The sequence below is a fragment of the Garra rufa genome, chromosome 17 (genome assembly GCF_049309525.1).
Source record: "Garra rufa chromosome 17, GarRuf1.0, whole genome shotgun sequence".
NCBI classification, from domain to species: Eukaryota; Metazoa; Chordata; class Actinopteri; order Cypriniformes; family Cyprinidae; genus Garra; species Garra rufa.
The window spans coordinates 23,370,152-23,397,813 of record NC_133377.1 but is presented as its reverse complement, the minus strand read 5'-3'; the positions used below and the strand labels follow the sequence as shown (position 1 = coordinate 23,397,813).

General features: G+C 34.5%; 3 protein-coding genes and 1 long non-coding RNA gene across 4 annotated transcripts; 1 reads left to right on the top strand and 3 right to left on the bottom strand.

Moving 5' to 3' along the window:
- Positions 1 to 2,126: 2,126 nt before the first annotated feature.
- Positions 2,127 to 6,848, top strand: LOC141289158 (rho-related GTP-binding protein RhoA-C). The gene is made up of 5 exons (XM_073821262.1): positions 2,127 to 2,249; positions 3,481 to 3,636; positions 4,113 to 4,233; positions 5,066 to 5,196; positions 5,949 to 6,848. The coding sequence occupies exons 2-5, from the start codon at positions 3,481 to 3,483 to the stop codon at positions 6,120 to 6,122; spliced, it is 582 nt and encodes a 193-aa protein (XP_073677363.1). The 5' UTR covers positions 2,127 to 2,249; the 3' UTR covers positions 6,123 to 6,848.
- Positions 6,849 to 10,404: 3,556 nt separating this feature from the next.
- On the bottom strand, positions 10,405 to 11,529 carry LOC141289274 (uncharacterized). The gene is made up of 3 exons (XR_012339895.1): positions 11,212 to 11,529; positions 10,916 to 10,970; positions 10,405 to 10,500 (listed from the first exon to the last, which is right to left on the bottom strand). It is a non-coding gene; the product is annotated as an uncharacterized lncRNA (long non-coding RNA).
- A 1,670-nt stretch (positions 11,530 to 13,199) lies between these two features.
- On the bottom strand, positions 13,200 to 14,728 carry LOC141289893 (progranulin-like). Its single transcript, XM_073822092.1, has 5 exons — positions 14,649 to 14,728; positions 14,297 to 14,491; positions 14,078 to 14,215; positions 13,550 to 13,661; positions 13,200 to 13,385 (listed from the first exon to the last, which is right to left on the bottom strand). The coding sequence occupies exons 2-5, from the start codon at positions 14,489 to 14,491 to the stop codon at positions 13,372 to 13,374; spliced, it is 459 nt and encodes a 152-aa protein (XP_073678193.1). The 5' UTR covers positions 14,649 to 14,728; the 3' UTR covers positions 13,200 to 13,371.
- Positions 14,729 to 24,665: 9,937 nt separating this feature from the next.
- On the bottom strand, positions 24,666 to 26,186 carry LOC141289891 (progranulin-like). Its single transcript, XM_073822091.1, has 5 exons — positions 26,061 to 26,186; positions 25,744 to 25,938; positions 25,521 to 25,658; positions 24,960 to 25,089; positions 24,666 to 24,842 (listed from the first exon to the last, which is right to left on the bottom strand). The coding sequence occupies exons 2-5, from the start codon at positions 25,936 to 25,938 to the stop codon at positions 24,829 to 24,831; spliced, it is 477 nt and encodes a 158-aa protein (XP_073678192.1). The 5' UTR covers positions 26,061 to 26,186; the 3' UTR covers positions 24,666 to 24,828.
- Between the last annotated feature and the right edge of the window lie 1,476 nt (positions 26,187 to 27,662).

Sequence of the window (27,662 nt, the reverse complement as noted above, 5' to 3'; positions counted from 1 at the left end):
TGCTGATGATATTCTTTTGTTTTATGCCTGCGATAATTATGAGTGAAACATCATGTCATTATTGTCTATTAAACAGTGCCACCTCGAGGACTAAAGGTGAATTGCATGTATTGAGTCATCAAATGTTTACATATTTTTGCGCACAAAAAATGTACTTACACTATTACACACCTCGGGTCTCTAGCGACCCAATACACTTTTTTACAAAACATTAATAAAAAAAAAAACAGACATTCTTTCATATTTTATTATTTTATCTTGTTTTATTGTTGATAGAATTGACTGAGGAATTCTTAGAAAGCTTATGCCAAACTTTAAAAAAAATGAAGGAGGGAGAGGGTAAATGATGTCCCGGGTCTCTAAAGACCCGAGGTATGCATTTAGGGGTTAAATACATTCTATATGGCCTAGATTGTCCTTACTGGCCTTAGATTTCCTTCTGAGAGACATGATATGGTAAATTAGACAGAAAACTACTGTTCAGATTCTGTCAGCAGGAGGAAAAATAGCATTTAACACAATAAGATAACACTGCTACTTTAACTGGTGTAATTGTGAGGAATGTGTAAGACACATGACTGCTGTAATTTGGTTTACAATACATGCATGTCTGTCTAGGGCTTAGGCTTCTTTCAAAATGCTTTTAGCAGGGTTGTTAAACTAGTGAGATTATTGAAATAATATAAAAACATTCTTCATAATTAGTTGCTTCTTCAACTAAGCATTTTAGCCCTGTGGACTTTTAAAAAACTTCAGACAACTCAGTTTAAGCTTTTATTATCATTTAACTGTGTGTGTGTGTGTGTGTGTGTGTGTGTGTGTGTGTGTGTGTGTGTGTGTGTGTGTGTGTGTGTGTGTGTGTGCGCGTGCGTGCATGCGTGCATGCGTGTGGGTGTGTGTGAGAGGAAGTAAAATTGTGTTTCTCTACCAGTCAAAACTTTTGAACAGTAAGATTTTTAATGTTTTTTTTTTTTTTTTTTTTTTTTTGCTCACCAAGCCTACATTTATTTGATCCAAAGTACAGCAAAAACAGTAAAAATCTGAAATATTTTTACTATTTAAAACAACTGTTTTCTATCTAAATATATTTTAAAATGTAATTTATTCCTGATTCCAAAGCTGTGTCACTTCTGATCAATTTAAAGCATCTTTGCTAAATAAAAGTTTAATTCTATAAATTAATAGACATTATACTGACTCCAAAAAAAAAAAAAAAAATGTATACTGACTCCAAGCTTTTGGTATAGTGTATAATGTTACAAAAGTTTTTTATTTGCTGATCTTTGAATCTTTCTATCATCAAAGAATCCTGAAAAAAATAATAGTCAATTGTTTTACATTTTGATAATAATAATAAAAATGTTTTTGTAGCAGAAAATCATCATATTAAAATGATTTCTGAAAGATCATGGGACACTGAAGACTGAAGTAATGATGCTGAAAATTCAGCTTTACCATCACAGGAATAAATTACATTTTAAAATATATTCAAATATAAAACAGTTCTTTTAAATAGTAAATATATTTCACAATATTACTGATGTTGCTGTATTTTGAAATAAATGCAGGCTTGGTGAGCAGAAGAGACTTATTATAAAAAATATTACTGTCCAAAAACGTTTGACTGTAGTGTATATGATTTCTCTATTTTTTCCCAGAACTGACATGAATATTTCTACACATCTATAATCAATATTTATTCTGTGGTGGAAATGACATTATAAACATTTATAAACATAGGCTATGCCAAATAAATATTATCTTATGCACTATTGACCATAAAAAAATAAAAAAATTTAGGATCACAAGTTTTTACCTTGATTATTGTTTTCTTTTCTTTTTTTTTTTTCAGTCTTGGTTTGGAAATGTTAATAAATATTTACATAAATCATTTATACACAATATTAAGACGCTCATATGATTAATCTGTTTCACTCTTTGTTCAGATCATGTTTTTAAATGTATATACAAAATAAAATAAATAATAAAGGGAGGCCTCTGAGGTTCCAAGTTTTAAAGTAACTTTAAACATAAACAAACTAAATTTGCTAGTTTTAATAAAAACCAGCACTGGGACATTACAACTTACAGTTGTTGAAAGCAAATAATGAAAAGACAGCAGTAGACTGATAGTAGGGTGTATGGGCGGGTGTTGTTTCGTGGCAGGACTGAAGATGGGCGGACTTTAAAACCAGCCAGGAAAAGACAGGAAAGGCGATACTTCCCCGGATCACAACAAAAAGAAAACGGTAAATGTTTTTAAATGTTTTGTGTAAATACATAAAGTTAACAACAATGGAAGATCGCGTTTGGTGAGGAAGTCGTGAGATCGTGCCAATTATTCATTGATTGTTAAATTCTGTCCAACGGCCTGAAACTCACTGTGACTGTAAATATATATATTTTCACACAAGTTGCATCATTTATGCTGATGATTCGTTGCAGATAGTTTGAACAAACTAGTCAAAATAGTTCAGATGATCACGATTAAGCTTAATACGAATCCGATCTGCTTTCTATGCTTTATCTTTCAGCCTTTTAATTTTATTTTTTTTACACAAGCTGAATTAACGAGACTATTTGAAACGATTATGAAATCCACAGTTTAAACTCTTCTGACATGTGTTAAAAATTAAAGTTTTGGTAACGTGAGACTAAAGATTGTTTTTGTTTTTACCTCGGTTTGATCTTTGTTTATAGCAAATATTGTGCTATTTCGCTTTACACTGCTTTTCTAAAGGATTATAGCGAAATAACTATTCATGACATAATGTTGTACACTTGTTTCTTTAAGCTATTGTACAATGTAACGGAGTGTCGACCTTTTTCTATTTAAAGCTGATTTAAAACGGTGTCTTTCTGAGAAAAGTCAGCTATTGGCTATCCGGCCCTTCCACTTCACATTTATCACTCTTAAGGCTAACTTAGCCTGTTTTAAAAAAAAAAAATCTTATTTAAATCTTATTTTCCATGATAGTATATGGTTTTGGTTGGTTGTTACTGATTTATGTTGTATTATTATCTTATTTGTGTGAATAAATGTTGTTAAGTGTTTTGATGGTGGGGTGCGGTAACACAGGCCTAGCGACATGACGGTTTCTTATTATCAACGTATCGATCTTTACACGCAATAATACACGTAGATCATCATTAATGTGGTGTTTTATGCTTATAGCCTTTATCGTTTGGTCAATATTTGTGGAAAGTTTTGTTTTTTCTTTCTTTTTTTTTAACATAGCGATACAGATGCAGTGTAACTTCCGGTCAAATGATACTTCCGCAGCTGTGTTTCCGGTTCATGTTGACTATAGAAATGATTCACAGAGCACATCTGACTTTAATATCTAGCTCGCTAGCTAACGTTAGCTATTAAACATTACATTTCTCCAATTTAAAAGCTGGTTTTTAATTTTTGTCTTAAAATAATTCTAATCTGTAAATCTCTTTTTGCTTATCATTTCTCATCTTTCTCCTCTGCAGATGGCTGCCATTCGTAAGAAACTTGTCATAGTGGGTGATGGAGCCTGTGGAAAGACCTGTTTGCTTATTGTTTTCAGTAAAGATCAGTTTCCTGAAGTCTACGTGCCTACAGTTTTTGAAAACTATGTTGCAGACATTGAGGTCGATGGAAAACAGGTCTGAAAGCATGCTTTCCACACAGTTTGTGAACAAGTGGAAGAATGTTATGTAATTATTTTGATTGATAGGCACTGAGACAGCTATGAATGTGTTGTAAAAATAGCAATTTTGACTTAAATTTGCACACATTTTTTACAAAAAATATTTTTCATTGGGAGCATTTTGCTACTGAAGTTTAAATCTTTGATGGTACCTATCAGTGGGAACTTGACATACCAAAATACATTACCAGCAAGAATATTAAATTATTTCGTCCTCCCCCCTTGCATAGATGTGGTTACACTGGTTTAAGTTATACATGTACCAAAGTTGTATAGATATAGACAGAATTAGTGTAGTCCAAGCAGACAGATGCGACACAAACCTGTGATTCACAGTTATTTGTGGCCAAAATTGTTGTGTAAGAAAGGAATGTTGTTGTGTTATTTGTCTGAGGTGGTTTAACACATGTACCAATTTCTGTCTTCTTACAGGTAGAGCTTGCCTTATGGGATACGGCTGGACAGGAGGACTATGATCGGTTAAGACCTCTCTCCTATCCTGACACAGATGTCATTCTTATGTGCTTTTCCATTGACAGTCCTGATAGCTTGGGTAAGATCTCCTCATAAACAAGTGGATATTACTAACCCAGTCTTTACACTTTAATTCCTAATGTTGAAAAAAGATACCATATTTTCAAGGTTAAAGTTTTCATGAGATATTGTGCACAATACATTTAATGTTTGACCTCATAATTTTTAATCAAAATATTATAACTCTGGTGAAATAGCAATAATTTAGTCTGCTTAACACCACCAGTGCAAGTTTTTATTCATGAGCCTCTGTTTTTAAGTGCAATGACCACATCTCAAAATTCAATTGGACTGAACCAAGTGCCCACTTTACTTTTTTTTTTTTTTTTTTTTATGATAATTCATTACAATTGGATCACAGTATGGAGGAAGAGATCTCTCAATACTTAAGGTTCATGATAACTTTAAAGTCAACATTAAATAAAAATTCACCCAGTCTGTTTTTTCTTATACTACCTTAAGTGTTTTTCTCATAGTGGTAAAACTAGTCTGCTAAGAATAAATAAAATGATCTAAATCATAAAACCTTCATTTGTGGTCTCAAAAACAATGCTTTCACATCAAAGAGACAGTTAGAGATGCAACAATTTAGCTACAAAGCAGAACTGTGTTTTCAACAATGATCAGGTTTTTAACAGGTCTGCAAATTGAATTTGTACAAAACTGAGGTACCAGGCAACAATTCAAGTGTTAATTTTCAGTTTCAGTTTTTATTTCTATAAAAAACTACTAAACAATACAAAATTATTTACTGTGTTAATCCATTAAATGCTTTATTATAAATAAGGGTAATAAATTAATTGAAATATGTTTAATAGAATGATCACTCGCTCTCCTTTAATCCATCACAGAGAATATTCCAGAAAAGTGGACGCCAGAGGTGAAGCATTTCTGTCCGAATGTTCCCATCATCCTCGTTGGCAACAAAAAGGATCTCCGAAATGATGACCACACGCGAAGGGAACTTGCCAAAATGAAACAGGTATGGCCTTTTTACTTTGTAAAATGTATGATTCTTAAAGGAATAGAAAATGAACATTAGCTGAATATTTACTCACCCTCAGGCCATCCAAGATGTAGATGAGTTTGTTTCTTCATCAGATTTGGAGAAATTTAGCATTCCATCACTTGCTCACCAATGGATCCTCTGCAGTGAATGGGTGCCGTGAACTGTGAAGTTAAAAATACTACTTTTCGCTTCACAAGATGTTAACTGGTGAACTGGAGTGGATTAAGGTGATGTTTTTATCAGCTGTTTGGACTCTCATTCTGACGGCACCCATTCACTTCGTTGGTGAGCAACTTGTGTAAAGCTGCATTTCTACAATTTTTTTTTTCTGATAAAGAAACAAACTCAAATACATCTTGGATGGCCTGACTACATTTTCAGCTAATTTTCTTTTTTTTGTGTGAACTATTCTTTTAAACAATGCAAAATCCCCTAGCTAACAAAAATGGATGGATTAATTATACTGCTAAACTCTAATTTTATGACATTTTGAGGTGTTTATTTAGAGCTGGGTAGTTAAAAAACACATTTCATTGTAAGCTTGGTTATTATGTCTGACATTTATTTTGTCTTTTTATTGTTAGATAGAAGAAAGTGTAATGAATCAATTTGAATAGTCGTATATAAATGAAAATGTTCTTTTTTTTTAGGTGAAGTATTATTTAGATATTGGGTAGTCACTTAGACATGCCTGTTGTAATATCTTTGAATTCTGTCTTGATTAGGAGCCCGTGAAGCCAGAGGAGGGGCGAGACATGGCCAACCGAATCAACGCCTTTGGTTATTTAGAGTGCTCAGCCAAGACGAAAGACGGCGTGAGGGAGGTGTTTGAGATGGCCACCAGGGCTGCGCTGCAAGCGAAGAAACGTGGCAAAAAGACTGGCTGCCTGCTGTTATAGAAACCTGTAGATGAGAGGATGTCAGTCAACAGCCCAGGAGACTTCAGAGCAGGGAGGGAGGGATGATGGGACGAGCCTAGCATTCATGTCCTAGTACAGTTGGCGTATCGGACTGATACTGGGACATCATGTCAGACAAACCACGAGAGACCAGCGGAAAGACTTCGGAAACAAGTTGGAAACAAGATGACGTCATTTCCGCTCATCACAAAGTTTGGCCTTAAGAGTTCACATCAAGCAAAAAAAAGAGATAAATGAGATTTTTAAACGGACTCTATACCTAGGATATTTGATGTTGTTCTTCTCCCCCCCACTCTTTAGTCCCGAACAAACAGGTTCTTTAATAAGCGTCCTGTCTTCAGCGACTGTTTTGTGCATTGGACAGATTGTATGTACGTTTGTATATGTAAGAATATGAATGTTTGTGTCAAACGAGCGCATGTCCGTCTCCAGGTCGCCATCTCTTCATTGTATATGCGTGTATCTGCCCGGCTTTATTCTGTTTTGAATATTCTGTGCTCATCTAAAGCACACACTGAACACTGAAGTGGGCTGTATTGTGTTTAACCTCCCACTTCAGGCTTTTTCCTTTTTTATAGCTGATGTCTCAAAGGATTCTGGGCTGTACATTAGGGATCTAAACCATTTAGTGATACTGATTTATTTAAAGCATACAGTTTTTTTTTAATCATTTGCATTTAGAAATAAAATTTAAAGAAAATCTGATTTGGAAAGTCATTTTTTTATCTTCTGCTTTTGTTTCATAAAGGGGTAGTATACAGTGCACAAATAAAGTGAGTCTTTTTCATTTCATATTTATTATCCGCTATATGGAAATAATGAGAAGAATAACAATGTGCAATAAACAGTAAAACTCTTTGCACTACAAACCAGTGTGTTTATAATTAAGATAATACATTAAAATAATATGGTAAGACAGCAATTTGCAGTATCAAGCAGCAAAACAAGCTGTTTTGTGTATACTGCCGTGTGTATTGTGCATTTTGGGAAATGCATGTTGTAGGACAAAAATGTGCATACTATTCAGAGTATATGAACATAGCCAAATGGGGTTGCATTTCAATCCTCCTCCAAGTCCACTCTATAGTGTTGAATGCTGTGAAGCTCAGCAAAAGAGCACATGGCGCTTGTGAGCACTCTTCTGAAACCTGAAATGATAAATCAAACACTCTACAGCAGGGGTGACCAATCCTGTTCCTGGAGATCTACATAACCGCAGAGTTCAGTTCCAGCCTTGCTCTAGGTGTGTTGGACTGGGGTTGGAGCTGAACTTTGTGATAAGTTAGTGGCCTGTTCAAATATACTTGCAGTCTTTGCACTTAAACACTTGTCTACTTACTTGACTTATTTCCTATTTGTATTTGGTGGGTATGTGAAGACCACAAGTACAGTTGAGGTCAAACATTTACAACACCTTTCAGAATCTGCAAAATATTAATTATTTTAGCAAAATAAGAGGTATCATACAAAATGCATGTTTTTTATTTAGTACTGACCTAAATAAGATATTTCACACGAAAGATGTAAACATACAGTCCACCTGTTACCTGTTTCTAGTGATAATTGTTCATGAGTCCCTTTTTTTTTGTCCTGAACAAACTTCAGGTCCCACAAATTCTTTGGTTTTTCAGCAGTTTTGTGTATTTGAATCTTTTCCAACAATGACTGTATGATTTTGAGATCCATCTTTTCACACTAAGGACAACTGAGGGACTCATATGCAACTATCACAGAAGATTCAAACGCTCACTGATGCTTCAGAAGGAAAATTGATTCATTAAGAGCCGGGTGGGGGTGGGTGAAAACTTTTGCACAGCATGGGGATGTATCAGTGGCGCCTCCAGAAATGTTTCATAGGGGTAGCCAGATGGGGCCACTTAAAATCTTGGGGTGGCACACCAAGACTATAAACCATAATTTCAGAATTTTATTCTACAGTTGTAGTAAAGACTTTAGGAAACTCCTACTGATATATGTTGGTTTATTGTGTTATATTTAATGTTACTAATGATATAATGTGCATGGACTAATAACAGTACACTCAGAGCCGGATTAACGCAAAGGCAAACTAGGCACGTGCCTAGGGCCCAATTGGCGGGATGGGGCCCAGACAGAGGGCAAAAATAAAAAAATAAATAAAATAAAATGTACAAATGTCCTATCTACAATTAATTTCAATATTTATTAATTACCAAAAAAAGTGACGATGTTTATCTTAACCATAGACTGTTACATTAGGCTATGTCACATTAACGCCAGCCCATGACTGTATATATACAAAGTATAGTCTTTGATATATAGCAGTGACCCACGGTTATGAATCAAAAAAATATTTTTAATGATATTCAGGTCGCGGACGGTCGGGTCGTTTGAAATAAAGATGCCAATTAAACGTTTGTAATTTATATAGTACTAGACACGATTTTCTATGAAATATATACTTATTGGCTGAATAATATTTACCTTTTGAATGTTAAGCGTTATTAACTGTATAAATGCTGAGGCGGGACAAAATGCCTGATTTCCCAGGTTGAACTGAGCAATGTCATTGTACTATTTTTATAGGCTACTATTTATATAGAATTATTAGACACATTTCACTATGTCTTTTCAAATGCCTATGTCTGTTTAATTTCCTTAACTATAAAATTTCTAGCACTATTTTTAAACGTTTATTCAAGCAATAATATATAAATTACCTCATATGCTTGTTTAAAACCAGGGATTAATAACGAAATCCATGTAAAAACGGTATGTTTTCTTTACATTTCCACAGAGCGAAACGAACGAAATTAAACATTACGTAATAAATTCAAAGCACTATAATTTCCTTTTTCATTTGAGAAAACTATTAATATAAAATAATATTATTTTGTCATATTCGTGATTCCTGAATTTATATATGAAAACTTCGTTTTGAAGTTCATTCGTTATGTTTGTATAAGAAAATTCGTTAACCAAGCCTATTAAGTTGATTTAAATATTCTTGATAATTTTTAGAAAAAAGGAATTAGCTTGTAGTCTATATATTTTAGGGCTACAGGCTAATATTTTTCTTAACTTTTATTACACTTTAGATCGAAATAAAATAATTCTTGATCATATTTACTGTAACATTGCAGAGTCACTGACATAATTTAGAGTATTTCGAAAACGAAACTAATCTGTATAGCCTAATGGAAAGACAAAATAAATCACAAGAACAATCTGTATTTTTCTTTTAATCAAGAACATTTCTTTTGACAAAATTACCTAATAAATGCCGAATGATGTTTGACAGTGAATGCATCTCCACCGCAGCCGCATATAATCGCTGCTGTCAGTCGCAAATATTAAACATGCGGGTCAGGAAGTGGGTAGGGTACAATTTACTTTTTTTTTTTATGCGGTCCGAGTTGCGGGCGGGTTAGTTGAAAACGTCGGTCGGGTTCGAGTTGTATGTACATTGACCCACGCATCACTGATATATATATATATATATATATATATATATATATATATATATATAGGCGCCAGCTAAACCAGATAAAGTTATTTGCTCTGTTTACATAGTTTACTGACACCTTTTGGTTATTTACTGGTACTACTGCCTTAACAATGACACTCCCAATGGATAAGATGATGAGGATAATTTAATAGCATTTAATAGAGCCGTGTGATGACAATAATGAATATAAAAAATAATAGTCTGATAGACTGTTTAATATACAACACATGACTTATTTTGGCATACAAACAACCAATTTGTAACCAAAGATGTAAAATGTGAATTAACTTTTATTAGTAACTTTGGTAAGTTTCAGATTTCAATTCATAAATAACATCGATGGAGGGGGGGCCCAAAAAATGCAGCCTGCCTAGTGTAGTCTATTTATTTAATCCGGCTCTGCCCGCGGGTTTGACTTTGCAGGTCTCTATTTGCAAGTGCCGCTCTGCTGCTGGCTGCCGGGTGTCGACCAATCGGTGATGGTAATTTAATGATACCTCGTGCCAAACCCAGACCAATCACTGTTCAATTCACGCCCCCCTCCCCTTCCCTTCTGTTCTGTGTTGTCGTGTGCCTTGAGTGTGATGAAGGTGCTACTGGCAAATGTAACGCAAGTAACTAGCTCGGGAAAACTGTAATAATATTACAATTTTCAGACGAGTAATGCCTTACACTACTAGTTACTGAAAAAAGTAATATTATTATAGTAACGCGTTACAAAGTAACGCGTTACACCCAACACTGATTACATTATATAAATATTATTATCATTATATTATATTATATAAAGGTGTAGCCTTGAATGCAGCCTTTTCCAGCTGGCCACCACCCTGCATGTTGAATTTTGCCATTAAGGCATTTGACATGATTCTGAGAAATAAACGATTCAGTCATAATATTAAAATGCATTGTAAGATCAGTATTACAAATTAGCAGTACTGTGCAGCTTGCCAATTGCATGAAGTGTTAAAACATACACTTTCACAACCACTCTCTATCATGTAATAAGTGCTCTATCCCTATCCAAAGTTTTTGTGACAAGTAATGACTCTTACACTAACATTATGTTTTTATATCTTGTTTTAAGTCCTACGAACAACCTGATTTAGCACAGACATTACAACTTCAACACAAAAACAGGCAATTATATAAGTAGATATAGTGTGTGACAGAATTATAGTATTACCAAAGGTTGAGGTTATTATTGTGGATACTGTTACTATTGTCATTTTTTTCTGAAATACGACACAGCAAAACACACAAACAATGCTAGGTAAATACATACCTGTTCATACACAGTCTCTGACTGACATTCGGCCAACTCTGGACAGTTGCTGAACCTAAAAGTGACACCACAATCAAAATAATGTAATAATGTTTTGAAAACTCAAGAGCAAGACAGAATTGACAGCAAACAAAAACAATGGTATCGATATTGGCATTAGATTATTGATTATTAAAATTATTAAACAACGACTTGTACCTCTAATAAAAGATTTACAAACTGACTGTTTGCAAACTTTGCTTTAATGAATTTCCCATAAATAGCCTGCGTTTCAAACACCATATAATATTCCTTACTTGCTGATGGCATGGGGTAATTATCTGGTTCCACCTATTTGAAATTGTAAAACACCAAGGCAGGCTCCACTGTCCCCTCGGATTCTGAGCTGCTGTCCTCTTCCGCTAAGGCATCAACTCTTGCCTTTCGACGTCTCCACTTTCTTTGATAGTCAGAGGACATGTTTAGCAAATCTGAAATTACAAAATACTTTTAAAGCACTTATTGAAGTCAGCCATGCTCAAATTAATTTACAGATTTCAGTGAATTATTCCTGAGCTCCTCCTACAGTTTTAACATATCACAGTCTTTCATTTCATTTATTTTCAGAAATAAACTTTCAGAATGCTACATCTGAGTAGTACTTTTTAATTTAATCTTTAAACATGTTTAATCAACCGATGTGCTCTTATGTGCTGCATGTTATTGATATCAAAGTACTTATATACATTTAACTATTGTTTGTTTTCCTTTTATAGCTTGCCTAATAATAAAGAAATATATATATATATATATATATATATATATATATATATATGTGTGTGTGTGTGTGTGTGTGTGTGTGTGTGTGTGTGTGTGTGTGTGTGTGTGTCAATGCATATAGTATACTGAATATATAATTTTTAATATATCTCATACAAGTCATTAACACAAACACACTTTAACATTCTGTGATACACATAAAACAACAAATTGAGAATTTAAAAATATTCGAAAGCTGGCTACTTCAACTTTTAATTTTCATAAACTTTTTATTTTGCCACAGATGAGTTTCTTTTTAGGGTTAAAAAAGGCCCTAGCATTAAACATTACCTTTTAGCATACTAGCTAACTTTAGCCCAACTTAATTTAACTTGACAGTGTGCTTATACTTGCTTTTGGTTCCTCCGAGTAAAACAAGTAAAAAATAAAATACATTAATAAAATACCTCAAAATGTACTTACCCATCGGTGAATTTTTAATAATTTGTAAACTCAAAAAACTCTCTCCTCGTGTATGTTACGGCTCACTCCTCTTCTTCTGGTGTTTTTGGCGATTTTGCCAAACCAGCATAAAAAGATGCATTACCGCCACCTATTGATCTGGAATATTGAGTGTACAAACTGTCATATCGCGAGATAATCTGCTATAGAGATACCATATCGCGAGATTTGTAACAACATCTTGGCAGCAGTTTTTGCATCCAGCTCAGACTTTAAATTGTGAATTTATGAATAACTTATGTATATAGCCTATATATATTTAATCATTAAAAACGAAATAATTAAATCATATTGTAATTTATGGGAAACTGGTGGAATAATGGGTAAATGCAGTGATTTCACACTTAACTACAATCAATTTGTGAATAGAATTTGACATAAAACAAGATGTAAAACATATGGAAGTTTTTTAAATAAAGATTTCCGTGCTGGTTTGCATGGGTCTTACTAAACGTTTAAAGGACGTCAGTGGACGTCTATTAACAACCTCTTAAGAAACTACTTTGGGCACTTAAATTAATTACTGTAGTATGCCAATGTGAATGTGAATGTAAGCACAATTGCTTTTGCATATTTCATAAGGATTTTATAGAGGTTGACGATGGACTATAAATGCACGTGTAAAAGACGTCACCTGCTGGACGTCCTTTCACAACCGGGTATATTTTGAACTACACTCAGCTAAAAGTCAAAGTAACAACTTTACATGCAACCACATATAATTGTAGACATGTACAAATGCATCTGAATGCATTTTTAAGAAATATTTTGTGTTAAAATTTTTTGCATATTTTGTCGTCCTACCGCGACTATTTTTGGCCAGGGACAGGACGTCGCCGTCGGACCAATGTTTGCTGGGAAGCATCATACGTTTTTGATCACATGAACTCATTCTGCTCCAATAGCGTTTTATGGTCAATTTATTGCCTTAAAAGAATCACTCATAAACGCTGACTCATTCATGAACAAAATACCATGTAGCCTATAAATGGATGATAAAAAAAATACAAATAAAAACACACTCTCAAAATCAAGCAGTTCATTTATTAAAAGAAAATGACATTTGACTGTAATTCTTCAATTGGAAGTATGAGAGTATATTATTGCTTTCCCTAAACAGTAACTGACATTTGAAAGCCTCTTGCACTTTGACAGTCTTTGATAAGAGCTGCACCCAGGTCACATGGGATGTTTACTTACAACACCATCTCTATAAAAGACAGAAATACACATTATAACATGTGCAAACATGAAACTTCACATTGCATGAGTTTTGATTATGTTTATGGGCTATCTTAAATCTAGTATTCATCTGCCTTTGCATAAGGTTCATTATTAGGCGTGATTAATACAGTAAAATAAAGTTTGTTTTACCGTTGCAGCACCCCCATTGGCCAGCCGCTGTCTTGCAGCAGAACTGCTCCGCTGGACAGTAGACATTTCCATTACAGTGAACCATCTCAGTCTCGCCCTGCCATTTGAAAGCCTGGTCAAAAGAGATGTTTCATTTATAAGAGATGTGCTAATAAACACAAAACCAGAAGTTTGCCTCCTTGCTTAAAGAAGCTATCTCTAAAAAGGTCATTTAATTTTTTTACAGCTCAAATAAATGATTGTACTAAAGAATAATATAATATAATAAACTAGCAATATTTGGTGTAAGAACAGAAATAAAATAAGAAGGATGGAACCCTAAACAGCTTGAGAACTTTCAACCATATGATTGCCGAAAATGGTGACTGAAAGTCATATGACATATTTAAACATGGTAAAGTATGTAGGTTATAGTCCCATGATAAATTGTATTACTGGTTGCAGTTTTTTGAGTTACAGATTTACAGATTGCACTGTAAAAAAAGTGATTTTTTTAAAGATAAAGATTCATGTAAAATGCTGACAAACCTGAGGTTTCTGGACAGCTTTGGTGGCCATCTGGGAAGAAGATGGCAGTTTCAACCACCCCCTCAAACAATGGGTTGATGTTGAATCGCAGTGATAACCATAGGGACAGCAATGAAGTCCATCTCTACAGCATTGTCCCTGAAGGAGAGGGGAGAATAAACAAAGTTTAATCCTAATGTGTAACTATTAGGACAAAATACTTCACTGTGTTTTACTTACTAATGAGTATGGACAGCAGCCCCAGGTCCCATGAGGACTCAGACAGCATGTTGTTCCATCGGGACAGACGGTGGTAGAATCACAGTGAACCACAGAAACAGAAGCACTGTCAGGCTCTGCTGGGCCTGAGAGATCCATCACTGGCTCATCTGCGGCTACAAGAGCTGCCATGAGTAACATCAACACTGGAACCATCTGAAAATAATATAGAAATACATTTTGTGAAATAACATAATATAATACTTATAATAATATACTTAGAATTTTTTACTTCTGCTAAAACATTTGATATTACTGATAATTTGACAAAGTCAATAATGGATTCATTGAGAGTGAAAATAAGAGTCTTTACCTTGCTGGCTGGGTCTGGTTCTCCTTTGGTGTGAACTAGCTGTGCTGTCCTGTGCTGTCCTGACCGCACCTCTTATATTTGTTCACATGGCTCCTCCTACTGTAAACACAGGACATCTGCTCAGTCAAACTGTAGTCATGAGATCTTATATGATTGTGTTGAAATAAGATGTCAAAGAACAGGTCACATGCCTTTTATTGTACACAGTTTGTTATTTACAGCTTGAAAAATACTCAACCATCTTTCATTACTGCAATTTGATTGTCAAGTGTATATAGGTCATTGTAACACAATGGGTTGCATTGCTGCCACATGCATGTTATTTCTTACACACAATTACATGTTATGTCATTTAAATTTTTCCCTTTATTCTTTATTAAGATATTATAGAGGGTTTGCACTTATGTCACAATTTGGTCAGTTACCTGGATGTGCGGCCACTCGGATGCAAACAACAGCAGTTAATGTACTACTAAATATGCTGTTCTGCTAATATACAGTATGCTGTCTAAACCATGAAAAAAAAAATGTGTGGAAGCTCCTAAATCATATAGATAAGGACTTAGTAAGCAGGAAAGGGTGCACTATTTTGACAAACTAAAGTTAATAGGTGGTAAAGATACGTACAAGCCGCATTAATTAAGATATAAGCCTAATATTTCACTTACCTGACTAGAAATGATAAGAACAAACACGTATGTCAAGATTCATATACATTTACTCAAGTTGCACCGTATTTCATTTTAGGCGTTTTTACAGTGTTTCGCATTATAACCAATCACACATGATTCTAATGAGTTTAGAAATGCAATGGCCAATCAGATCTAAATCAAACTTTTAAAAAAATAAAACGTTATAATTATCAATTTCTAATGTTTTTATTAAATTGCAATTGTCCCATTAAATATGTTTTTCAGCCTACATAACACACACGTCTAGTTCTTGCCTTTATGATGTTTGTAGTTCATAGATTTGGCTGCTTTATAGCCTCAACTTGGTTTACCGCCTATGCAGAGTGGCAGCTAGCCTACATTTGGAAACCTCCTAACCACAGTGGCTGGTGAGCAAGAAGGTAATGTCAAACCCTGGTTAAAACTGCTTATTACACGGCTCTCTGGAATGCTTGATTCTGATTGGTCAATTGAGACATTTGCAGGTTCGTTGAGAGGGGGTTCAGCGAAAAATCGGCAGTTGTCAGCAGGAAGTGGCTGACAGTACCTGCCACTAAAACCGGACGTCAGCTGTCGCTCGGAGGGGAAGAAAACAACAACAACAACAACAACTCACGTACACGGGCTTATTACCTTTATTTTGTAATAATTTAAGCTGTGTTATGAAGGTTCAGATTTACATTTGTAGTATTTCAAGAAACAACATTGTTGCGGTTGTTTAATAAAGCCTTTAAATTCGTAACGGGCTTTGTATGATGTCAGATTATTTGATCATGTTAATTTTTAATAGTAAACTAAATTTTTTAAGTTAATTGTAGCCCACTAACATACTAAGATTAACGATTAACTATAGTAGACAGTTACATTGTCGTTCGCTAACATAAAAATTAAAATCAAACATACGAGGCAACAATTATTCATTACTCCGATCATTAATTTCAAAATGTACCGCTCCAACAAACACTGCCATTGGTGTCTGTCGTAGTTGCATATGATTGGTTGCTGCCAAGTTGGTCGATGCTGATTGGCTGTCACCAAGTGGCAGGTCCCTCCTACCCTCCGAATGCCAGTAACTGGCTTCCGGCTGTCAATGGCAGGTACTTCCTGCTGCTAGCTGCCATTTTTTTTCTGAACCCCTTCTGGGTTCGTTCTTTTCAAACTGCTCCATAGTAATAACGCATAGCCGGTACTACTTGTATGTTTAAAATCCCTCCGTGCCAACAAAGATTACCGTTTGGCGCCATCTTGTGACAAACACTGGACAACCACAATTAACAATGGAAAATTTCGACATTAATTTTAACATGTATGGTAAAAACAAAATGTTTAAACAGTGGATAGATTCGGACGAATCAAATGACTCCCCTATTAAGACGAAAAAAACGAAAATTGAACTACGAAGAACAAACAACGACAAGACACAGAGAGCTTACTGAGACTGAACTTGACAAAATAGAGCATGACAGCTACGAAGCCAACACACAAAAAATACAGAATGGGCAATAAAACTTCTCAAAGACTGGCTAAAAGAGAAAAAAAAATGGAGACAGACTACGACACGTATGAAGCAGAGGATCTTAATAAGGTATTACGATCATTTTATGCATCTGTTCAAAGTACGAACGGTCAGACTTCCGCTTTGCGTCAGGTCCTGATCACACTGTCGGGGCTTATTTCTGCGATAACTACCGGCTGCCTGTACATTATCCCTTATACTACGGGGTCGCTGAATACTTGAATCTGATTGGCTGAGGAACGTTCTAACTGTGTGTATTATTTTCAGGGAAACTCACGGCGAACGTAGTTCCAGGCAGCATTTGACCGCAGTACATTTATATCACTTCGCCACACGATTACAGTTATTTCAAAGGTCCTTACAGCCAAAAACAGCAAAATAACCAAAACCCACAACGACACTGGCCAAACTAATAAATACAGTAAACAACAGGATAAAAACGACATATTATTTCCATGTATTTTCCACAATATTACGTTTTATTATGTGCGGAAAGCACAACCTCTGTTTCTCCCAGAGATGGGACCAAGTCACACATGTGCAAGTCTCAAGTAAGTCTCAAGTCTTAACCTTCAAGTCTCAAGTAAGTCCCAAGTATTTTTTTCTTGGGCAAGTCAAGTCAAGTCAAGTCGCAGGCTATGTCAAGTCAAGTCCAAGTCAAGTCACCTTATTATTGTAATTTTACCTGCAGAATCTGATCTTAATAAAGTGAAAAGACAAGATATAAATAAAATAACTGAGTAAATTACAATAATTTGGATTTGCATATTAAATACTCATGTTCAGTAAAATACATCATGGAATCGAACAAAATTGTAACTTCATAAAATCATTTATTTTTCACTTCTGCCAACAGTGTTTGAAATGTTTTAAATTTCCAACATCGAGTCCATAAAACAAATAGCAGCTTAAAATCCAACAGACTCCTCTGAACACCCCCCCCCTCTCTCTCTCTCTCTCTCTCAAACACAGAGTTTACATACAATATTAAACTTTTTTACATTTCTCATCTCTCTCACACACACTCACTCACACACTCTCTCTCATCTCTCTCTCTCACACACATACACACTCACTCTCGATCTCTCTCTCTCTCTCTCTCTCACACACACACACACACACACACACACACAGACAGACAGAGCAGGGGCGGTTCTAAGGTCAGTGGATATTCGGGGCTTTTCGGGGCCCAAACTAAAATTGTTTATTTTTATTTAAATTAATGAATGAATTAAGAAAAAGAAAGAAAGGCTTATTGTATCAGTGAAATAATTTTAACTATTTGCAAATAATATTTTATTTTTAATTATGCATGCATTGTCTCTTAATGAATAAAGGACATTATAGCATATTTTCAATTCAAAAAGGCAAAATATAATAAATAATAAATGTTAAATGTTTATCTAACTACATTTTACCAGGCATTCGTTCACCTACATGTGAACGGCCCCTTAGTCTTCCTAACAACAAACAGAGCGGTGCGTAATGGAGTGCATCAGAGCAGCATCAAGATTAAGAATATCAAATATTTTGCAGTGAACCTCTTATTTGCATCTTAAGTTTATTGCCAATAATAATGACAGGTTTGTGAAAGTGTAGAACTTGGTGAGCTCGCGCTAAACACTTCTTCAGCACAGCGACTCATTTGCGTTCCTCTGATTGGCCAATGCGTTCAACAGACATGTCTGTGATTGGCTACAATGCTTAACGCTGCAAAAGCACGGCGCAAGTACCTTTAATTCAAAGGGGAAAATATATATAAAACTAGATGAGTCACTGATACAACCTTTAATGGCTACTTTAGCTATTATTACATTAGCTAACTACCAACTAACCAGATAACATTAACAAATTGACAAGCACTTACTGGGCAGAATGGCTCTTCAGATGACGGACGAAATTGGAGGTTGTCGTCTGGCTGTCTGCAATTTTTATATGGCATGTCTTGCAAAGCGCTGTTCTACTTTTTTCCATCTTGCGAAAAATTATTGAATCTGAAAGCGATGACCCTCGGTACCCCACCGGCTGACATGTTGATGTGATATATGATCTAAGTGGGCGTGGTGTGCGTAAGGTACGAGAGGGCATGACTGATTAGTGTCGTGATCCAGTCATGACAAGGCTATTCTCAGCCTGCGCTCCAGCTGGGTAATCAACTTTATTTTTTTACAATAATTTATATATTTTATATTCAAACTGAAAACATGTGATTAACACTTAAGTCATTCAAGTCATCGTGTCTCAAGTCAAGTCAAGTCCCGAGTCTTTAACTTCCAAGTCCGAGTCAAGTCTCAAGTATTTTATTTTTTGTCAAGTCAAGTCACGAGTCATAAAAATAGCGACTCGAGTCGACTCGAGTCCAAGTCACCAAGTCACAAGTCCCCATGTCTGGTTTCTCCCACACTCTATCCCTTACAGACGCACACATACAGTTAGCACATGCGTTAGCATACGTGCTAATGTTGTTAGCACTGCTCTGACGATTAACAATTTAAAAATTACGTGACAGGTCTCACACGCGAGGTAACAAGGTGGGTAGTAATATAAGGAAGTACGTTTACCTAAATCTTTGTACAATTTGTGCTAAATTTAAAGGTGGGTAGGCCTACTTTTACTTTAACTCAAGTGCATTTCTGATGAAAATGTACTTTTAATATTTAAAGGAACCGTATGTAGGATTGTGGCCAAAACTGGTACTGCAATCACTTTCAAAATACTGTAGAACGCTGTTTCCCCTCCCGCTCCCCCCTGACTCGAGGTTGCCAGCTAAGCTGTAACCCAAGTAACAGAAGCACTATCAGGCTCTGCTGGGTCTGAGAGATCCATCACTGGCTCATCTGCAGCTACAAGAGCTGCCATGAGTAACATCAACACTGGAACCATCTGAATAAATAATAATGAATAAATCAATTATGTGATATAATATAATATAATAATATGATAAAAACAAAATGTATATATATATTTGTTCACATGGCTCCTCCTACTGTAAATCTATGCAGTCAAACTGTAATCATAAGATCTTGTACGATTGTGTTGTAATGGGATATAAAAGAATAGGTCATATGCCTTTTTATTTTGCAATGCTTATTATTTACAGCTTGCAAATCGTCTTCAACCATTTTCGCGCGTGATCATTATTTATTTCACAAAATTATGTCGTAATAAGATGTTATGTCATGAAAAAAACACATTGTCTTGCAATGACTTATATCCAGTGTTGGGGAAAGTTACTTTTAAAAGTAATGCATTACAATATTGCGTTACTCCCTAAAAAAGTAACTAATTACCTTACTTAGTTACTTTTTATGAAAAGTAATGTGTTACATTACTTCTGTGTTACTTTTGTGTTACTTTTTAAATTTGGGCAGGGCTTGCTTGTTTGTTTTTAATATAAAAAGTTATATTTTTAGCAAACGTAAAAGCCCTTTCACACCAAAAAATGAAATAAGCCTAAGACTGAAGAAAAAGTAAATTAACGTCTGTACAATATAACTGTAGTAGTAGAAGGAAGTTCAATACTTCAGCAATGAGAAAAATCAAGCACAAATTTGAGTTAATCTAAAGTAAGTTTTACGTCTTAGTATGGTTGAATTAGATCAACAAAGGTCAGAAGCAAAGGCATTGGTTAATAAATTTGGATTAAATACATAAAGAAAAAAAAGTAACTGCTATTACTTTACTAGTTACTTGAAAAAAGTAATCTGATTACGTAACTTGCGTAACTTGTAATGCGTTACCCCCAACACTGCTTATATCATAAAACCAATATGTTTTTGCGATAATCTCTTTATTAAGATATTATATGGTTTAAATGACCTTTTGACCTAAATGATCTTTTGTACATGACGTGACAGGCCTTTATCCACTGATTTAAACAGAGAATTTCAGCAGTGGGTAGTAACAAAGTACATTTACTTTTTAAATTTTATTTATTTTTTGTGCTGACAAAACACAGCACCACATAATGGAGTACATCAGAGCAAAATCAAAAATATTAAATGTTGGAAAATTTCATCATATCTTATTATCGACAGGGTCAGGGACTTGTCTCCTGTGATGTTTATGGTGGTTATTGTCTTGCATGGCAATTGTGGGGATTTTGATTCATCCCAGATTTGTTCAAAGTTCATTCAGTGACCCTTTTTGTATATTATGTCAGTTTAGGCCATGACCAGTGAGAGTGATGTGTATTGTGTAGGCTATTGATGAGTCACCGAATCACCAAAATTGGATCATAAGCATCATAAGTGTTTGATCATATGAGCTCATTCCGTTCCAAATGCTGGGTTATTTTTTTAACCCAAATGATGTGTTCAGCCAAAATCTCTTTATTTCAGCAGGAGATAAAAACAAATGAAAAAACGTTTCGGCTTGCTGCCTTCGTCAATAGTGTGACAAGATCTCATTGACTCAATTAATATATTAAGACCAATAAAGACTAACACGTGGTAGTAGTTAGCTTTTTAAGTTCACAGACTCCAGATTAGTACCATAAGAAACTTAAAAGACCTTCCGCCAAACAAATGAGCAACCAGGGCTTAAACACGGGGCCTCATTTATAAAATGTTGTGCAGAAACCATCCTAAATTTGATCCTATGATCATCTCTCAAATATGCGTATGTGTGATTCATAGAATAAGTGTAGGCACAGAAAACGCACGTACGCTTCTCTTTCAGATGTGAAATCTATGAATCGCAACCCTGATAGCACATGTACATCTCAAAGATGTCTAGCGGAGGTCTGCATTTACATCTGGAAGAATTTTTTTTAGAGTGTTTGCTCATCTGACATCCTACGTCTATAGGATGTTTCCTATCAGATGTCAAATAGACGTCTATTAGATGTCTTTAAGATGTTTATGATTTAGAATATATGTAAAACTGACATCTTTTTTTTTTTTTTTTTTTTTTTATATATTTTTTTTTTTTTTTTTTTTGCAAGTTGTGAATGTGACAGTATTACACTAAACATATAACACGTAACAAAAACAGAATAATTAAATTAAAAAAGAATGACATTATTTAGATAAAGAAGCCAGATACACACTCATTTTCAACATATATAGTGATATCCAATATTATAAGTGCATCCATATAACAGTGTATGTATTTCTATATCTGTGAACAATTATGATCATGTGTGTATGTGAATGCCTGCGCATGTGAGCCAGTTATTGCAACTTGAGGTGGGAGAGGTAGTACCTAGGTGAAATGTCTAACAGATTAATAATAATAATAATAATAATAATAATAATAGTAGTAATAATAGTAATAACAGATAAAAAAAAAAAAAAAAAAAGGAAGCCCTTGAAGATATCAGATATTAATAGCAATAATAATATCCATAATTACTATAACAACAATAACAACAACAATAATAATAATAATAAAAAATGACAATAATAATAACAACAAGTAGGAGATTTATGGAGATCTGGAAAGGGTGGAGGACAATCAGAAAGGCAAGTAATATTATAATTTTGTATTGAATTATAACTTTAAAAAATAAGAATGAGAATAAATAATAATAATAACAATAATAATAACAATAATATTGACATCTTACAGACATCTGTCAGATGTTTGTACACAGCAGATGCTTTCCAGATCAAGTGATCTTTAACAGACATCTTGCAGACGTACATGTGCTATCTGGGAAATGGTCTTGAACTTGCGCGCACCTAAATGGTTTCAGCTCTCTAACTTGTAAACGACCCCTGATTAATGTCATTAACATATAAAAGATCACCAGTCATCGTCCAAATCCTTTCAGTTTTAACAGCAAGCTGCAAGAACAGCTTGCATTTCCAAAAACCTGCAGTACTCTGACAAGAAAATGTGTGTACGTCTGCTCGGACTCTGACGTAACGCTAAACAATTTTCCATTTCAAAGGCAGTTTTTATAATTATGAGCGTTTGCGTGGATTTAAGCGTACACACACTCTAAGATCAAATCTGAGTGTACGCACACTTTATAAATAAGGCCTACGATGTGTCTTCGCTGTTATATGTAACAAAGTTTCCATGCGCTCCTCTGACAACAATAGAGTGTTTTCACGTTACATCATCTATCCGGAAGTCGGCCATTGCGCTGGCAATTAACGTAAACATTGCCGCTGAACCGAGTGGAACTCTTGGCGAAAAAAATGATAAAACTAAAAAAACGAAAGCAATTCACTATGTTGGGATAACCTGCCTAGGTTTTAGCTGGTCAACCAGGCTGGTTTTGCTGGTCATAGCTGGTCAGCGGGCTTGTTTTAGAGGGGTTTTGGCCACTTTCCCAGCCAGGCCTAGTCAAACATGAATATAAGATAAGTCATGAATATTTAGACTAGTCATTTAATGAACTGGAACAGCATACTGATAGCAGTTTTCTTATTTCTTATTTCTTAATTCCTATTAGCTGCTATTGCTGCTGCTGTTACATCCTAAAACCTTTACTGAATGTTTTTTATGTTTTTATGATTGTAAAAAACTGACATTGAATTAAAAAAAGTTGTATATGAACTGTTCTTGTCCTAGTGCATTTTTATTATTTAAAATGAAAAACCTTCAGGAGGTTGACTGACCCAGCATTATGTCAAAAAACAAGCCAGCGAAAAATAAGTTTATTCAAGTGTGCTATTACTATACGTCTTTTAAACTAAAAATAGGAAAGCATACTTTCACTCTACTTTTTACGTACTTCTCAGAAATGTGTTTTATATACTTCTCAGAAATATACTTCAAATGACATTTAAGTATACTTGACTTTGCTTAAAAAAAAAGTCTACATATATTTGAGCTATACTTGTGCTCTGAGAATCCCTGTTTTCATTGATATACGCCAGGGGCGCTATTTTACATCTTCTGTACAGAATTTCAAAAACACAAGTGGAGAAGAAACCAAAACGGATGCTTCCACATGTAGTCTAAGACAATCGTCAGACGTAAAACAGCATCAAAACCATAGATATGTAAATCTGTGTAACGTTATGGGATAAAATGTCGACCAATGAAGAGGTAATAATGACTGTCAAGTATTTGGGAGTTGTTCAATTTCATCTACGTTTTGATTATCATGAAAAGTCTTTTTTCTTAGGTTTTGTTCAAAATGTTATTTATTTTATCTATGAAACTTACTCACATTCAAGTGTTTATAAAAAAGAATGCATGAAGCTAAAAAAATGTTTTTGTTTACAAGGAGATACTCTGTTCTTTCTTGTGATGTTTTGTATGTTCAGATATTCATATAACAAAATATATACAAATTAATAAATAGGGACATAGTAGTATACTTAAAGTATTATGTAAAGTTCACTTAAAGTTTACTTTTACTATGAGTATAAAACTACTGAACTAGTAGTTTACTTAGACTGTACTTCAAGGTGTACTAAAAATGCATAAAAAGTATTTAATTAGTAAACTTTCAGTACACCTATAAGTTTACCTTTAGTATACTGAAAAACTGACAACATAGATGTAAACTAGTTGTGTACTCAAAGTGTACTACTGTTATACTTAAAGTATACTTAAAAGTATACTTTTATATACTAGAAATTGGGCCAATTTAGTCCCAAGGAGTATTGAAATAGTACACTTAAAAGTACACCAATATCTGTATACTTACTACATAAACTTGAACTTAAATATACTTAATAAAAAGTTGGGTCACAATAACCCAGCATGTGTTCTGTCTAATACTGTTAAATAACCCAAAAATGTTTGTTTTTAACCCAGTATTATTTAGAGTGTAATTTATTGCCTTAAAAATATTTAATAAACACTGACTTATTCATAAACACAATGCATGTAGCCTAGATGATAAAAAATACAAACAAATAAAAACACTTTCAAAACCAAAGTTTATTTATTAAATGACAATGACCTTTGATTATTTCAACTCGGATGTATATTATTGCTTTCTCTCAACAGTAACTGACATTTGAAAGCCTCTTGCACTTTGGCAGTTTTTGATGAGAGCTGCACCCAGGTCACATGGGATGTTTAATCACAACACCATCTCTATGAAAGAAAGAAATACAAAGTATAACCCAATGAAACAAAACTTTACACTGCACTGCATATGCAAAAGCTTAATGATTCTGTATGATTATTACAGCAAAATAAAGTTTGTTTTACCGTTGCAGCACCCCCACTGGCCAGCCGCTGTCTTGCAGCAGAACTGATCCACTGGACAGTAGACATTTCCATTACAGTGAACCATCTCAGTCTCGCCCTGCCATTTGAGAGTCTGGTCAAAGGACACAGACTGCAAAAAAGATATTTCATTCAAAGGAAATACGCTTGTGAGCACATAGCCAGAAGTTCACCTACTTAGAAAATAACCACTTAATATTTACAGCCCAAATAATTATTTTTGAATAATATAATGTTATATAATATAATAATATACACTATATACTATATAAGTTATGCATTTAAACCACACAGCATTCATTACCCTGTTGTTTCTTTTTATAAACGAAGGGAGAAATTTAAATCACTGTTTATTGTAATTGAGAACACAATACAAAATGTGTTTTCAACCCTTTGATTGTTTCATAAGTCATATGCATATGCGTTTATTATTTGCAGTTAGAAAATGCTTAACCATGTTTTATTGCTGCCGGAAACGGTGAGTAAAAGTCATATGTCTGTCAACTATATAGGTCATTGTAGCATGAAATTTTCATCACTGACCTGAGGTTTCTGGATAGCTTTGGTGGCCATCCGGGAAGAAGATGACAGATTCAACCACCCCCTCAAACAACGGGTGGATGTCGAATCGCAGTGATAACCATGAGGACAGCAATGAAGCCCATCTCTGCAGCACTGACCCTGAAGGAGAGAGGAGAATGAACAAATGTTAAACCATACATTTAATAGTGTAAAACAATTGCACATTTTAATGTGATTCACTTACCATTGAATATAGACAGCAGTACCACACACCATAAGGACTCAGACAGCATGTTGTTCCATCAGGACAGGCGGCAGTAGAATTACAGTGAACCACAGAAAGAGAGACACTGTCAGGCTCTGCTGGTCTTGAGAGATCCATCATTGGCTCATCTGCAGCTACAAGAGCTGCCATGAGTAACATCAACACTGGAATCATCTGAAAATAAATAAATAAATAATGTGAAATAATAATATACTATAATTTGTAATTGTTTTGCAATTTGTTATTGCATTGCTTTTTTTTTTTTCCTTCTTGACAGTGACCATCAGATCATTTACCTTACTGGCTGGGTCTCCTCGGCTGTAAATAATTGTGTTTTGCCACTAGCTGCGCTGTCCTGTGATGTTCTGACCCTTATATTTGTTCACATGGTTCCTCCTTCTGTAAAAACAGGAAATGTCTTCAGTCAAATTTTAACCATGACATTTAGATACCACTTTATGAGTTTCTGAACATGTGGAAGTCTTTGGATGAGCGTTATGTAATAGGATATGAAAGAATAGGAGGTAGTGAGAGGATCACTTCCTCTCATCCAAACGTATATATTTCAAATGTATTTGTTATTAGTAATTGAAATTAATTAATAAAAGCAATTAAATTCAGCAGCCATTACTTCATTCTTCAGTGTCACATAATTCTTCAGAAACCATTCTAATTATTTTACTGATCAATTTAATGTGCCTGAATAAAAAGATTAAATTCTTATTAAAAAAAAAAAAAAAAACTCGCAGATGCCAAACTTTTGATGCAAATTATTATTTTAATCAAACACACACACACAAAACAAGGTAAGGTAAGCAGGTGAGCTAAACTTCAACAAAACATCAACAAAAACTTACTGACGCCAAACTTTTGCATCACTCGTTGCATATGTGACCCTGGACCACAAATCCAGTGTTAAGTAGTACAGGTTATTTGTAGCAATAGCCAACAATACATTGTATGGGTCAAAATTATCGATTTTTCTTTTATGCCAAAAATCGTTAGGATATTAAGTGAAGATCAGGTTCCATGAAGATATTTTGTAAATTTCCTACCGTAAATATATCAAAACCTAATTTATGATTAGTAATATGCATTGCTAAGAACTTAATTTGGACAACTTTATAGGCGATTTTCTCAGTATTTAGATTTTTTTTTTGCACCCTCAGATTACAGATTCTCAAATAGTTGTATCTCAGCCAAGTATTGTCCTATCCTAACAAGCCATACATCAATGGAAAGTGTATTTATCTCAATTTCAACAAAATCGACCCTTATGACTGGTTTTGTGGTCCAGGGTCACATATAGATGCAAACATATATATCTATATCTACATACAGTGGCCTCCATAAGTATTGGAACAGTGAAGGCAAAATTGCTTTTTCGCTGTTGAGTAAAGACATCTGTAAATAAGGATAAAAATGATGCATGGTTTATTATTGGCTGTTTCAACTCATACATGTTTACCACCTTAAAAGAGCAGAACTTTTTTTTGTATTTGTATTTAGCTACAAATTCCTTGCATTTAATCACAGGAGTGATTCTACAACCTATAGATATTACCTGACTCTTGGTCTCATACTCTGAAATACTTTAATTCAGCCATTTACAGCTGTTTTGTGGAGTTTCTGCCTATAGTATCTTATTCAGCAGGTGAAATGCATGTTCAATTGGATTTAATCGTTTTGTTTTGTTTTTCTCTGTCCTTAAGGTTATTTCTGCTGGCAGCCACCCTGGTTCTTACTTATTGCCGTATTGTTTCTTTTTACAAATGGAGGGATACCTTGTGTTACTGTCACGGATTGGTCAGGTTCTGCACCCACAATCACTCCCAGATCACCTTCACCTGAATACTGATTAATGGACACCTGCACTCTATCACCACCAGCACACAAAA

Excerpts from the sequence above, each read along its gene's own strand:
- LOC141289158 (XM_073821262.1), top strand. The coding sequence starts at position 3,481 with ATGGCTGCCATTCGTAAGAAACTTGTCATAGTGGGTGATGGAGCCTGT. Across the intron at positions 4,234-5,065 it reads TGACAGTCCTGATAGCTTGG|AGAATATTCCAGAAAAGTGG; the intron begins GTAAGATCTCCT and ends AATCCATCACAG. Across the intron at positions 5,197-5,948 it reads AACTTGCCAAAATGAAACAG|GAGCCCGTGAAGCCAGAGGA; the intron begins GTATGGCCTTTT and ends TGTCTTGATTAG.
- LOC141289893 (XM_073822092.1), bottom strand. The coding sequence starts at position 14,491 with ATGGTTCCAGTGTTGATGTTACTCATGGCAGCTCTTGTAGCCGCAGAT. Across the intron at positions 14,216-14,296 it reads GCTGCTGTCCATACTCATTA|GGACAATGCTGTAGAGATGG; the intron begins GTAAGTAAAACA and ends CCTCTCCTTCAG. Across the intron at positions 13,662-14,077 it reads AAGCTGTCCAGAAACCTCAG|GCTTTCAAATGGCAGGGCGA; the intron begins GTTTGTCAGCAT and ends TCTTTTGACCAG.
- LOC141289891 (XM_073822091.1), bottom strand. The coding sequence starts at position 25,938 with ATGATTCCAGTGTTGATGTTACTCATGGCAGCTCTTGTAGCTGCAGAT. Across the intron at positions 25,659-25,743 it reads ACTGCTGTCTATATTCAATG|GGTCAGTGCTGCAGAGATGG; the intron begins GTAAGTGAATCA and ends TCTCTCCTTCAG. Across the intron at positions 25,090-25,520 it reads AAGCTATCCAGAAACCTCAG|TCTGTGTCCTTTGACCAGAC; the intron begins GTCAGTGATGAA and ends TCTTTTTTGCAG.